This window comes from Lonchura striata, chromosome 5, assembly GCF_050655825.1.
Source record: "Lonchura striata isolate lonStrDom1 chromosome 5, ASM5065582v1, whole genome shotgun sequence".
NCBI classification, from domain to species: domain Eukaryota; kingdom Metazoa; phylum Chordata; class Aves; order Passeriformes; family Estrildidae; genus Lonchura; species Lonchura striata.
The window spans coordinates 38,831,146-38,846,321 of NC_140707.1; the positions used below are offsets into that span (position 1 = coordinate 38,831,146).

Genomic DNA, 15,176 nt, shown 5'->3' on the forward strand with positions numbered 1-15,176 from the left:
TGCAGTTCTTACCAGTGACCACACTGGGGATCTTGGACAGAAAGCTCTTGACAGTGCGGATGGGAACACCACCAGTTTTGTCATCTTGCATTCTCGTAACAATGTCTTCAATCTGTCAAAAGAAAGGAAAGACTTTATGGTTTATAGAAAATGGTGACTTTAACACTTTTATACCATGAGTGCTTTGGAGCCCTGCTGGTAGAATGAGTTTCAAATATATCATGTGTATTACTGCACAAACATGGAGGTAGAGGCACTTCTACCTGCCCAAATTTAAACCCTGAGATTAGAAACCATGAGATAACATAGACTAGCTTTGAAGACAATGGTTGGATACTGACAATCCAACTGCAGCTGGGCTTTTTTGCGGACCAGGGGTGATAGAAAGGTGATGTCTGCTCCACAGATGAACTGGACTGCATTTCAACCAGTTTAAGGAGGTTCACATCCAGTCCACTTTCCCCTCTGCCCCTACATTAATTTGAAGCCTCAATACTATAACTTTGGGAGAGCTTTCATTTTCCAAAGTGTCCCAGACAGTCAACAACCTTCTATGGGTTGAGAAGAGTCTAAGATGGAACAGCTACAGGAGAAGTTCCCCTGCCTCATTTTTTTGGCTAGAATGCTACATGTCCCATGATCAGCACACAAAGTAAATAACCAAAAGCAAACCTATTATAAGGGAAAACTAATTGGATTTTCAAAGCCAAGCTACCTGTTAGTTCACAGGCACAACATAATCTATCACATAAAGAAAGATACATGATCATCTTCAAAAGCCATGGCAATTAGAGGATCCAATTACTAGTGGAAGGAGCTTAATCCTCCTCCTGCTTACTCTGAAATGGGAAGGGATTTTTGTTCCTTTTAAGACTACTTGCCATGCATTTACCGAAGGCAGTGCCAGAGAGAACAAAAAGCTGAACATAAGCACAGTGCAGAAATTCAGTATCACCAAAAACTCCTTTCAAGTTAATAAGGTCTCAGAAGCCCAACAAAAATAACCCCAAAGCTGTTGTCTCTGTTAGCTCAAGCAGTCAACAGCACAGCCCCACTCACTGTTGTTGACAGGTGGCCCAGGGCAGCCAGACAGGGAGCACAGCCCTGATTTTACCTAAAGATTTCCTCCTCACAGATGCTACAAAACAGAACCACAGCAGAGAGGTTACATGATGGGAGCATGGCCCCTCTCTCTCCTAAAGGCAGCCTAGAGCTCAACATGCTCTCTTCATCTCTGGGAAGTCACTTCATTTACATACACAAGTGAGTTTTTTTCACAGATTTAACACCTACATTTCAAAACAAGTTTAATTTCAAGCCTTCCCGAGGTGGTAAGACAATCTCCCTGCCAACTTAGGCACTGAATTTGATCGCTGCATTTTTAACCTCAGGTTACCACTTAACTGAACTGTTCACACCTTGTTTATACATTACTTTTAATTTAACACGTCCTGAACAAATTCTCAGTGGGAATGAAATCACAAAGATTAAAATATCCTGACATTTTCAATATATTACATGAGCTTTGGGTGCTTACACAGTTAATTTGTGATAGAATAATGATATTTTTCCCACAAACAAATTACTATGAAAATTAATACCACTTTTCCATTTTGCCAGAGCCTTATGCAAATTTGTATGCTGATAAAAGCATTGGGCTTTTTTTCAGTCTGAGGATATCTGGAGAAGTAACTGCTTATCTCTGATACCTGGAGTGGTAATTGCTCTGCTAACGAGTGGATAAAAAGCATTTCATTTTCTTGAGAGGATCTTGACAGCATCCCTTGTTATCAACCCAGACCTACAAGGCTGCAGCACTCCAGCATCAGACTTATGGGGTGACAGGTCAGCTCAGTTGCCTGTGAAGTGTGGACACAAAGTCTCACAATGGGTCAGGCCAAAAGGGATGCTGTGAGTCATCTGGTCCAACCTCCCTGCTCAAGCAGCATCATCCTAGAGCATATGGCACAGGATTGCATCCAGGTTCTTGAATACCTCCAGTGAGGGAGATTCTACAACCTCTCTGGACAGCCTGTTCAGTGCTCAGTCACCCACACACCAAAAACACTTTTCCTTATATTCAGGTGGAACTTCCTGTGCATCAGTTTCTGCCTGTTGCCTTTTATCCTATTGCTTGACACCACTGAAAAGAACCTGACTTTGTTATGAGTCTTAGACTTAATCCAAGAAGGTCAGTCGGACTAAGAACTGTTTCTGCAAGACAATGAAAGTCCCTCTGTGTTACCAACTACTTATGTGTCTTCATCTGTATGTACTTATAGCTGACATCAGAGAAAGATTTTTCCATGCATATTAGTAGGAAACTACTCTGAAATGTGCTGCAAGTCTCCAGGAACACTTGTCTCCAGGAACACTTCAGGGTTTCAAGAATCATAAGAATAATGATTGGTAAAACTGTTGTTTTCTCTATTTCTATTTGAATGACAAGTTCAGAGTGAAAAATCGGCTAAAAAAATTACTTTCATTTGGGAAAATAAACGTTTTACTCTTTTGCTCGCTGTAAACTAAAGGAACTCCAGCATGATTTATGTGATTAACACTATAAGAAAAGTTCAATTTCAAGCAAAATAAAACTTTAATTATCTTAGAAGAAAGATATAATTTTTTTTACCTAAATTATTCCCCATTTCAATCCATCAAGCAGGTGCTGGTGTCTCAAATTGGGCCATTAATTTCAGTTTCAGTTACAATTACAAATGCCTAGTGCATTTTAAAATAAAAAATAAACAAAGCTGCCCTAGAGATAACTCCTTCCCAAAAGGCTCCTTCTTACTCTTATCTCCTAGCCTGACTACACTACTGGCACTTACTGCTCTCAGTATTTCAAATTGTCAGGTGTTTCTTTTCTCCTTCCCTTTCTACTCAAATTCCACATCTCCGTTCTCTCCCGTACTCTCATCTGATCCAGACATGAATACACATGTCATCCTCCTACAGCCTGCCCAGAATTTTCAGTCTGCTACTCAAGAGCTCACAGGATTACAAGCCCCTTGGTTGTACATACTCATTCCATTCCCAACACACTTTTCTTGTACTCTCCAGCAAATTTCTCCTCTGCTCAAAGAGCACAGCATGGCATAATCAAAGAAACATTTGATGATAATTTTATCCTTTCTTAAAGTTACAATCAAGTTTTAATTAAAATATTAAAAACCTGTATCTAGCAATGTTTCCAGGTTTTGTTCAGTTCACTACAAAGAGAAGAACTGACCCTTTACATCAGCCTTTGTTTTGCACTCGCCCAATGCTTGCAGACATAATATCTGTAAATCAGACTGACTCTGGATCCAAATTCCTGCTGAGCTACAGAAATATTTCACAAAATAAGTGCTATAGTGACAAAGCAGAAAAAAAGTGATCATTAGAGCTTCAAGCATGGAGAAAAGCAAAGATGGAACATGAAGCATGAAGGTCATTTTCGTCAAAGCTTTTAATCTTAACTTTTAAGAGAGTTACCTAGACACTCGAGTGCTAATGACTCCCTTCAGCTTCTGCATGTCACTAAATACCCCTTAGGCTTCCCTCGCTGAAGATGGGGAATGAGAGTCCTTGGACACCTCATTTCATCAGGCTAGAAGGCAGAAAAAAGTGCAACAAATCATTCCTCATTTATCTCTCCTAAATGAGCCAGCTTCAGTGAACTAACTTCTGCCCAGCAAAAGTCATGGTAAGAATGAGCAATGCCTTTTGATTTTTTCTCTCTGCTGGGGGTCACTGCTATTTCAATCTAGTCTCATTTTGTAAAGGGAATTATTCTTCCATCCCAAGTGGGTTCTGGGTCGGTATCTCCACAAGAAAGCCAGAGAAATTCATGCATCTGCTATCACTGTTAGCTACACACTGTAATGTGCACCTAACAAACTAGATCTGCTTTTCCTCCTGACTGGTTGCTGACAAGTCTGCTCCCTACATTTATCCAGAATGTTTTTATTCCTCATTATCCTACACTCAGTGCATTGAAAAGGGCTTCTGGCTTCAGGACCACATTAGTGGAGACATAGTACTGCAGGTAGTTCATAAGAGATTACCAGCATATTCTGTTACACAGAATGTGATGGGAATTTAATGCAGCTAGTATTCATTAGACCTTCTTTTCCACTATCAGAACTTTTGCTGGTCTAAGGAGGCTGAAGGCACAAAATAGAACACCTTGAATTTCTGTTAGAGCAAAGATGTCTATCACTGGAAGATGAGAAGTCCTTTTTCTGAGGCAGGATAAAACAAAAGATTACATTTTTTGATGCATTAGAATAACTAAGTCATAATACAACAACAAGTGTAACAACCACAGCCTGGAAACTGTCACCCAACATCCCTTTACCATTTTAAGAGGGAAAACAACTCTCAACTTTGCAGTAGCTTTTCTTTCTCCCAGCACCAAGGTAAAGCAGGCACCCCTTCTGCTGCAAGTTAGCACACACAGCCTTGCTGAGCCCTGGTCAAGGTTGGCCTTGAAGGTGACACGCTGAGGGAAGGGCAGGTTACACACGGAGAAGAAAAGCGACCAGTTCCCACCTCCCATAGCCCCACAACTGGACTCCACCAGCGCTAATGGAACTCCCTGACTCAGTTGTGGTTGAGTGACACATCATGATGTCAGAAGCCCTCATAATCCCATTTTTCCAGTTCGTGAGAAAAACAGTGCTCTTTTCATATTCTAGCATCTGAGTTAGATGTACATATTCCCTTGGACCCTGCAGGAAAGCTCCTGCTGCCTATTTCTGAATATACTGATTACTCACAGCAGCTATCCTACCCCTAGGGCTTCCTGTCACCAGCTAACCTGTGGGTGGAGAGTGTCCAAGCATCACTCATCAGTGCCAACATTAAAAGTGTAGGGTTAGAGGGAGCACAGTGCAGATGCAAAGATCCTCTCTTGTCAACAGGGACATTTCTCTCTCTCTCAGGATTTTTCACAGAGGTGCACGGAGAAGAAAGAGAAAATAACTTCTATTTCTGCTCCTTGTTTTTATCATGTGGAATGTGTTTGGAGAATTGTTTACCTGGGGTGATTGTTTGACTGGATTCTGGTGAGAATTGTTTGAGCCTGATGGCAAATCAGATCCACCTGTGTCTGGACTCTTGCAAACAGGGTCATGAGTTGTGAGTTAGATATGACAGATAAAGTAGGTATGTAGTTCTAGTAGCTTCCTTTATATAATATATTAATGTATTATAACATAGTCATAATAAAGAAATCATTCAGCCTTCTGAACTGAGTCAGACATAATTTCTTCCCACTGGGTTCACTTGCATTTTACAATACTCTCTGACCTGGGCAATGACAGCTCTCATGCATCTTGGGGCAGCTGGATGGTACACAGAGCAAAGGATCCATCTGTCAGCAGCTAGCATGATGGCAATAATTATAAGCACTTTTGATCTTTCCACTGAAATACAAGTTTAAAAGAACCTGTTTCTCACAGTGCCAGCTCTTACTCCCGTAAGTGCCTCTGACACTACCAGTGTGCCTGTACATTCTGCACCTGCTGATTCCTGCCATACAGCCCACACACGCACAGACGAGGAAAGTTAATTTGACAAGATGCCTGAAGCCAACTTGCTTCGCTGGTCCAGACAATTTCACTCTGCTCAAAAAACATGAAGAAAAACCTGAAAAATAAGGGCTATACAGCTCCCTTTGGCACCCTCAAGGGAGAAGGAACAACCTTGCCTCTGAGACAATGCTGTAAAGCAGTAGAGCAGCACTGCTGGAAAATTGTGGTGTGGCCTTCAGCAATCAGCATCACCTGCTTCTGTCCAAGTCTCCTGTCCTGCATAACAGAGATAATACTGAAATACTCAGGGGTGCTGAGGCTTAATTCAAAGATGTCCAAGGACTTGGGATGCCTCAAATAGCAGATGCCACACAACTACGAAAGATATGCTCCCCATCTCTGACAACCTTCCACAGTCCCAGGAAAACCAAATGGCAGCAGAGCATGGATGTGTCAGCTGGCTGCTTCCCATCAGACCAATGTCCAGTGACAGCTGAAGTCAGGCCACTTGTGGAACTTGTGCTCTTCCTGCTGGAGTTCTCCCTGCTTCTTTTTAAATTTCAGAGCTTACTTCAGATAAAGGCAGAGTATACCACATATCTCCCTCAATTTTGAGTGTGTTTCAGGAAGTGTTCACTGTGATCTTCAGATGTTTATTGGGATGGTGAAACAGAGCTAATTATGTCACCTTGAAGCCGGTAACACACTCTAGCATTTATGTATCTCTACTGCCAATAGGAGGGTACCAGTGAAGAAAAACCAAGGCATTTGTCATGATTAATTGTATGCTGCTAATCCAGCTAGAGCTTCATAAAGTGAGCATCTACTCACAAGTTATCACATGGAGGGACAGGCTTCACCACGTCAATTGGATTACACAAAACAATCCCCAGGGAAAAACTGTGACACTTAATCTGCTGCTGAGGTGCAACACCAGAGTCTGGAACGTACCAGGCAGCAGTTTCAGTTTTTTGATCAGACTGTGCCTCCCCTAACAGCCTACAGTGTCAGCTCTGCACAGCACCCCCAGCTCAGGCCTGGGCTGCGTTACAAGAAAACATAGTCATGGAAAATGAGAGCTAGAGCTATTCCCCTCAGGCACTATATGCACAGTTGGAAAACAGGGTTTAATATTCAGTAGGAAAAAAAAGCATAGCAAATTAATTCAGCAAACAGAGATTCTCCAAATGAGCTGAACTGATGCAATTTTCTCCCTCCCCAAAAATCAAGCTTTTTAGCCCATCAAGTGTCAACAGTGAGAAGCAAAAGACATCAATGTGTCAGTGTTATGCAAACTCAATTTTTCATTAAAAACATTTTGACAGACAACTCCCGATGAGCTCAACTTCTACATGAGCTATAATTGCTTAAAAGAGGAAGCTATTTCAGCATGTTAGAAAGCTGTGTAAAAATGAAAAACTCTTGCTTATTGATTGTGCTGCTGTAATTACAGTTGCAAATGCTTGGGCCTCTGTTCCACTATGCATCATAACAGAAGTGTGTTGTGAACAGTGGTGCTTTTTTCCCCCATGCTTTCTACATTTATGACAAACATGTCACATGCTTGAGAGAACTTACACCACCGAAAGAACAACCGCTCTAATTAGAAACCTTCTAAGGCTACCTCCAAAATAGACCAAATATTTATTTTGTTCCAGAAGCAGAAGTGTTAAGCTTTTTAAAATAGTAGGAAAGTATCATAAATATGCAATGAAAAGACAACATGGATTTTAAATAAAACCCCCATGGAAACCAAGTGGCCACAGAATTGTGACAGAGGCATGAAGAAAGTCACACTTTAAAAAAAAAAAACAACAAACCTCTGCCACACAGTATTCACAGTATTTACTGAATAGATGTGGCTTTTGTGCAACTTACAGACTATGCAAATCCATGCACAGAAAAACACATAAATGCAAAGATTATTTCAGTCAGGAAACCTGTAGGATGGAATGATCTACACAGTTTCTCAGTGTGTCATCTGAATTGAAGGAATCACCACTTTGGGGAAAAAGGAAGAAGTTAGTCCCTGTGTCCTTTTAACAGTACTGCAAAGGGAAAGCAGTGGTGCTGGCACCATTTGGGCTGTCTGTATCTCTGCTGGTTTGTGACAGAATGGAACCTCCCAGACCATTTCTCACAGGTCAACAGTCACCTAGTACTAACTGCATCTGACATGCCATCCTCAGCAAGATTTGAACAGATAAACCTGAAGTGCTCTGCAATGACTATCTGCAGAAAGAAAACTGAAAATCAAAACAAAGCAGCAGCATGGGCTGAAATATGAAGAAGTGAAGTTACAACAAGAAATCCAGAGCTGCACTTCTGGTAATGTATGCACCATAGACCCCATATACTAACAAGAGGTGTTTGAGGAAGCATAGGAGTAGATGTTTCCTTTGATGTGGTTTACTGAAGTCACTGACTGCAGGGACTGACAGCATCCTGCTGCCTCGCTCCTGCCAGAGCCCAACACACAAGCTGCCATGGAAACAGTAGAGATTTTCTCTTCTGTTGCATCACTGCCCTGAATGTAAAACTATGCAGGTCTCCAGACTGCTCATATGGTGATGAATGAGGAGCGGGGTAGATGTGCTACCACAGCCCTCATGGGACTCCTGCAGCAGGGCAGGATGCTGTCCATGACCTGGCAGAGCCCCTCCCACGCCTGCTCCCACGCACATGGACACAGTCAGACCTTTTGTCCATCCCACTGCAGGCAGGGCACTGGGTGAAGCCCATTAACCAAATATCAAGAATGGTCAGAAGCAAATCTGTGACTGCTGACATCCCAAGTAACCCTGCACAAACCAACTTGAATTGACAAATTCCAGAAGTAAGTTTACTTTCAACAGCTTTGATTTTGCCAGGTCTTTTTTGGGGGTTAGCTCCCACACCCTGAATTTCACTTTGAGTTCTGGCCATCAGTTAATCATTCTCATACAGAACAAAACTATGTTGAACCTTGTGGGTTTTTTATTCTAAAACAATTGAGAAAGCTTCTGAAATCTTAAATCTTCCAGCAACATTGGGTTGAGACTCCGTACATCTTCCAGCAACATAGGGTTGAGGTTGAGTCTCCAATTTGTAACATTATTCAAGGACAGTTATTTAAGCCACTATAGAAGCAGCACATATGAATCTTAGTATTACACTGTGGTCTGTGCCTGACCTGGCATGAGAAAACAGCACCTCTCGCCCCATGTGATGCTGAATCAAAGATTTATAAACACAGTCCTTGAAGAGGAAGCTCACTTTCCTCTGGAGCTTTAAATATAAGGCACTTCCAGACAGAAAAAATGCCAGACAGTGGTGGGTCACTAATCTGTTACCACACAGAACTTGCAGCCCCCCAGATCCTGATAAAGTGAAGAGCTGGTTAGCACTGTACCCAGATCACTTCAAACCAAATCCACAACCCCAAACAAACTCACATCCACACTTTCCAAAGCTGGGAATTGGACAATATTCTCAATATTCTCTCCTACTCAGGAGCTGGAATCACAGAGTTGCCCACCTCCCACCCCAACTGCTTCAATGCAAGGCAGGGAAGGGAGCCTTTCAATGCCACAAGGTGCAAAAGGCCATTCCTGGGGCTGGCAAATATTACTTTAAACAACACTGAGCACAGGTAAAAAGAGAAGATGTTCCTCATGAGTGTTTTCTCCCTTTGCTACAAAATGCAGCAACTGTTACCTAACTGCTCTGAAGTATTTCATTAAATATATTATTTATTGAAATGAAATACAGATGAATAAATATTAAGCAGATAAGAAGTTGGGATGCAGTTGGTATATGCTCAATCAGGGTTTTGGCATTGCTACTGTTATATTTAAATATCTGAATAATGATGAGCACTCAAACACTCAGGGAAGGCTGTGTTGTTCTCTGGGTCACATATTTTAAAAGCAGAATAGGTTTTCTATGCCACTAACAAATCTTTAACAGGGAGCAAACTCTGCAGTTAAAGGGGGAAAAATTATCTGCTTCATTCCTGACCTTATTCTACATACAGGAGAAGAAAACAAAAAACCTAGTCCAATTTAAAGTGCCTATTTTCTACTACAGTCTGAATTTGCACTTTGATTTAGACACCACAGCTGAGGGAAGACTTGTGTCCACATCCTTGTGAAAGGGCAGAAAGGCATTTGTAGCAAAAAGGAAGATAGATGAATCATAAGACAAGGCTTTTATACTGTGGACTTCTTGATTGAATCTGAGCTTCATCAAACCACCATCAACTGCAGGCAAAACAAGATGAAACTTAGTAGAACAAACCTGAGAATATTGTTATTTAGTAAAAAATGCAGTGTACTACCATTTCCTATTCTTTTTGCAAAGCTTAATAAGGATGTTCCTTATTTCTCCCCAGTAGTGAAGATACTTGGAGCCATGCAGGAAATAGTTTATAAATTATTTCCGGCATGAGACACAAAAGCTGGGGTTTGTTGTGCCCTGCAGGGAAGCTGTAGCACTGGCATCAAATCTCTATTATTACCTTTCCTAATGAATTGATGAGGGGAACTATCCAGCATATCTCTTCTTTCTATTTTAACAGGCTTCTGTGGCTTAGCTAAAATAAATTATGCAGAAATATATATAATTGCTCACCAAACCAAATATTTTTCTTCAAAACAACAAGGACGTGGGGCTTCAGGAATATTTTTCTACTTTTTTTTTCCAGCATTCCTCTGTGCATGTAATACTGTGACACGTAACACAGTGTGACAGGTCATTTAATGCATAATTTAATTCTTTGCATTGTAAAGTGTCCTACCACAATAAAGATAAGCTACATCTCTCTTGCCCCCAAATGCTGGGGACAATACAAAGCACAGAAGTTTATAAACTACAGGAAAGACAAGAAATCCTATTCACTGCAATCAAAAGATTGTATTTGGTTTCTCTTCTTCTCCTTGCGATAGTGTCACCTTGTAATTTCTAATATTATTTTTACACATAAAAAAATACTCAGGAAAAAAAGGCAAAGACAAAGAAAAACCCACCAAAGTTTCCACTCAAGATGAAAAAATACCACTACAAAAGAAAATGTAAATTTTTTTGAATTTCAGAACAGAGGGAAAGTAGAGGCTTTGAGAAGATTTGTCAGAGAATGAAATAATGTAGATTTAATTTTTTGGATACCTCTAAAACTATGGATGTTCTTTACATTGCTTTTTAATACATTTTAAATACATCTATTAAAAAAAAAGATTGGTTTATGACCGCAAATACATACACGATTACCAGTGTTGGAAACACCTTGGTTTAGCCCACGAAGAGACAATGTTGAAGAGTTTAGCACTATGAGACTTTCTGTACTAGCTCTGGGAAGGAGTTCCAAACACGAAGCAGTCCCACTGCTGTCTACTCACACCATGGTTAAACATTGCAAAGTATGGATGCGATTTTCTTAGTGAGGTGATAACATTTGGGCAGTTAGCAATTATCAAAGAAATGTTTTTCAAGTACTCTACTTCACTCTCTGATGTGTTAGTGAGCAGTATTAAAATGAAAAATATTAAATTTAAAATTTGAGCATTAATCAAAACAGATTGCACATTGTCTGACAAAGGTTATCTTCATTTGGCAATTCATTTATTCAAATATGCTAAATTATGCTGATAGGAAAGTTTGCATAACATAGGACTGGGAGAGGTTCTTTAACTGAGCCACTCAAGTGCTTTGGTCCTTGGCTTTGATAGCAGCTATTTGTAGAGTGAAAAACCCAAACCTCACAGATTCCTCAGTAGAATGCATGCATTAAAAGTGCACATGATTCTCATAATATGATCATCACTACAGGACTTGTTAACATTTTCATGCACTGAAACTACCATTTATTATGCCAAGATTGACTGGTGCTTTCCCTTTGGCAAAGAAAATGTTGCAAATCAAACAGTAGTTATGAGTCCTGCCACAACTCAATTACAGTCCTCACCATGGATAAAGTTATTTACTTCAGCACCAATTTTATGATTTATACAGTGGTTCCATTGCTGATAGTTCTGAACTTTTTAGTAATGATATTGCTAAAGACAAAAAAAAATTATAACACCTTAGAATAAGAATAATTTTCCTTCTTCATATAAAAAGAGTTATAAATTTCACCTCCCCACTACTAAAGTATCCTTCCAAATTCCTGCTAATAATAAATCAAAGAACACATTGCAGTAAGCACGCATTAACATTGGCAGTTAGTAAAAATGATGCCAGATCAGCTTTTTTTTTCAAATCTCAGCCTCAAACTGCTGCTTGATTCAACTCTGGCATTTAATGCAGCTAATGCACAAATAAGGCTCTGCTGTTTTAACCCCCTATTTTACAATTTTCGTGAGAGAATCATAGGTGTCCCAGCTCTGCAGGACACTCATGCACTTTTCTTGAGCAGAAGTGGCTAAAAATGAACCCTACCAGAGACACTGATTTTAAAGATTTTTACCTCTTGACACCTAACCAGTATATTTCCTTATTTGCTGGGATGATGGGGAAGAACTACACATGGACTGGAAGTCAGAAACTCCACAAAGAAAGGTATTGCTTGCTTTTGGTACTTTATGATACAATCTTCTCTCCAGGGCACTGTGTAAGAGACAACTGAAGACACAGCTCAAAACACAGAATTGCCCAGCAAGAACACAAGGCACTCTCGCCTGCCTCTCATGCCAGCAAACAACACAAAAGGCCATCTCTGGCCCTGTAATGCCAGCTTGCTGTTTTATTCACTGAGAAAGGACAGGACAGAATAAAAAGAGCAGACACTGCATCCTGTGGCTACAGCTTGGTGGCTGTTCCAACATGCGAACATGTCAAATGAGGGAGAGTGAGCTGCCTCCAGAATACGAAACAGCTACTCTTACTCTTTTTTATATCACTGTCATATGACATCTGCATCTACACATGGGTGGATTTTCTTCCTTTCAAATGAAGAAAGCATTTGCTCCAGAACATAAATAGCAAATAATCCTTTGCATGACACACTTAAGTTTTCTCATGGATTTTCTATTCAATTAGCTCTGTTCTCATGGTGTGGAGGGAAAACATCTAGCACAGGTAATAACACCATAAACATGTTAAATTTTATTATACAGGAGCAACTGTTGTACAAAATGGTTTTGATTTCAACTCTACCTTACTTTCCCAACTTCTGTACTAGTATACTTTGCTTGTAGAATATTGTTTGATTAAAAAAAAAATATTAGATACCTATACATCTCAGCTGTACAAGAGTGGTTAGCCAGAATATCTTTTTCACTACATTTTTAATGTTAATGCTTGACCAAAAGATGGAATTGTTAAATACATAACTACATTACAAGAGTTGATTTTTTTTAATTATAGAATGGCATCTGAGAGACAGATGTGGCATTTGATTGTAGTTCACATGGATTTAATTACTGAAACAGAGTCTCTTAGGACAGATGCACATAATTCCCAACTGTGTGAGCATTCTTGGCAAATGGGAAATATATGCATGTATGCACACCCTTTGAATATGAGCGAGCATGAGTCAACTGAAATTTCTTTACTCAACCACAACTGAATGCTGGGTCTGTTCATGTTTTCACAAGAAAATTTAAATGCAAAGGGTATACCGTGAACTATTTTTCTTCACGATTTTTAATACAGAGTATTCCTTTAGAAGTGATGTTTTATGTTCTGTATCAAGGGGACGAACTGAGAAAGTAAAGAAATCCTCTGAAATAAGTAGTGTTGACAGATTTTTTCACTACTTACTTTACCCTAAATCAAAGTGAGTGAGCAGGATTTGGTACTTAATGCTAACAACATCACTAAAAAAACAAACAAACAAATAAAAGCAACACTAGCGAAAAATCAACAGGAATTAGACACTTATTCTTCATCTAGCATGTCTCACAGCACTAGCTGTCTGAAGCACAAAGGCAGGAAACACAAGACTGCATAAATCTGTTATTTAACCAGGGTTGTGGGGCAACAGAATCCTTATACCCAGAGTCAACTCAGCAAGACACAGCTCTCACCCACCAGTAAGACATTCATAAGAAAATTAGTAATGCCTGAATAACTGGCTAAAGAAGTTTAAAAAAAAAAAAAAGATTCTCTGCAAGCCCTCTTCAGTTTTGTACCAATATCAAGTGGGCCCTATTAGTGCTAGGAAGTATGCATGAAAAGAAACAAGACCCGACAGCCTGGAGATCAGCAGCTCTGGCTCCACGCTGGCCTCTGCACCTGCTTCAGCTCAGCAGTGCACAAGAGCTCTGCGGGAGCAGGGCGGGAGGGGAGGGTGGAAGGCCATCAATAATTCATGGCTGAACAGCCAGACGGAAGGTGAAGGGACTGCACACCACATGGTGATTTCAAAGCTGGTGTTCTCGAGAGTGTTCAAGGCTGTTAATGTGAGCATGGCCAGCAGGTATTTACTGGTGTCTTCCAGCACATAAATGAGCTGCTGGAAGGGGCTTACGCTAGACTGCATCCCAGACCTGAGCAGCTCTCCAACATGCTTGCTGAGATGGGTCGGTCTCTACCAGAAATTCAACATCAATTTGCCTCCTTTCACATTCAGGAATCAAGTTCATCATCAGAGAGGTCTGACTGCTTTCTCACATTTAACACTGTTACCAGAATTAGGCTTCTGATGTATATCAGGTTTTCAGGCCAGGGAACTAATACTGCAAAATAAACAAAAACCAAAATAATCATAGATCTTCATTCTCTGCTCATAGTTCTTATTCAGAAAAAAGATTAGCCACCAACTTCCACATATCATTTGTCTGGTCACTTCTGCTGCTGTCCTGAATCCATGGAGTCAGTAACAGCCTTTTCAATGTAATGTCAACTTCAATATACCTGGATGTAAAGATTTCTATCACTCAATCACTCATTGTCAGCTTCTGAATTTCAGGTCACCCTGAGGCTTTAATGCTCATCTCCCTGGTATTTGCTGTTTCCCATCTTGCTTAGATTTCTGTCTTTCCCACTACCCTGTTATTAGCAACAAGTGACTGTCAAAAGCATTTTACCTTTGCTTTCCAGATGTAGTAAGAGAGGAATTTGGATTCTCTTACTTCAGAACATGCAGCTCCTCTTTACTGGCTCCCTGGACTTTAGAGGAGGTTACTTCCCACCTTGCTGCATCCTTACCTCCAAGTGCCCCAGTCTCCTCATCTCCTTTGTCATCCTGCTCTCCACCACACATCTGCTCCTCTGAAAGTACAAGAACTTGTCACACTCTAGTCCCAAGCTTGGAGAGCTCTCTGCAAAGTACCAAACATGCTCAGGAGGGAGAGGGCTCCAAAGACTGCTGCTTATTCGGTCTTGCTCTATATTGTTGATGCTCCCTCTGAAACTCACTGTGCAGCCTTTGTAAGCACTGTCACACCCATATTTGGTGGGAATGAGAGGTATCAGATACAATTACTATTCTACAGTTCTACAAAAACAAGTGGCTGCATATTAGAGAGAGTTCATCAGAGAGTTCACGTCAGTGCCAGGACTATGGGAATTCCTGAACTCAGTACCCAACACCTATTTGCCTTCAGACAACACACACACAAGAGAGACCTTATGTACAACCCAGAGATATGGGAACACCTCCCACTAAAACTTGCAGTCAGCTTGGAGATGCAAACCTGAGTGCAGCTGTGTTTCTGTTACTCACCAGACTACCTAACA

General features: G+C 40.6%; 1 protein-coding gene across 9 annotated transcripts in view; it reads right to left on the minus strand.

Annotated features, from left to right (window-relative positions):
- The window catches only part of RGS6 (regulator of G protein signaling 6), a 249,557-nt gene that overhangs the window by 100,902 nt on the left and 133,479 nt on the right, over nucleotides 1-15,176 (minus strand). For 8 of the 9 annotated variants that reach the window (XR_014956012.1, XM_031505011.3, XM_031505010.3 and 5 more), the window contains one exon: nucleotides 13-112. Coding sequence is in view for 6 of the 9 variants with exons in the window: in XM_031505011.3 (XP_031360871.1) it covers nucleotides 13-112 (100 nt within the window). In the remaining 3 variants the exon portion in view is untranslated. Of the gene's footprint in view, nucleotides 1-12; nucleotides 113-15,176 lie in introns of those variants that run through there. The other variant, XM_085581967.1, reaches the window with a different exon arrangement.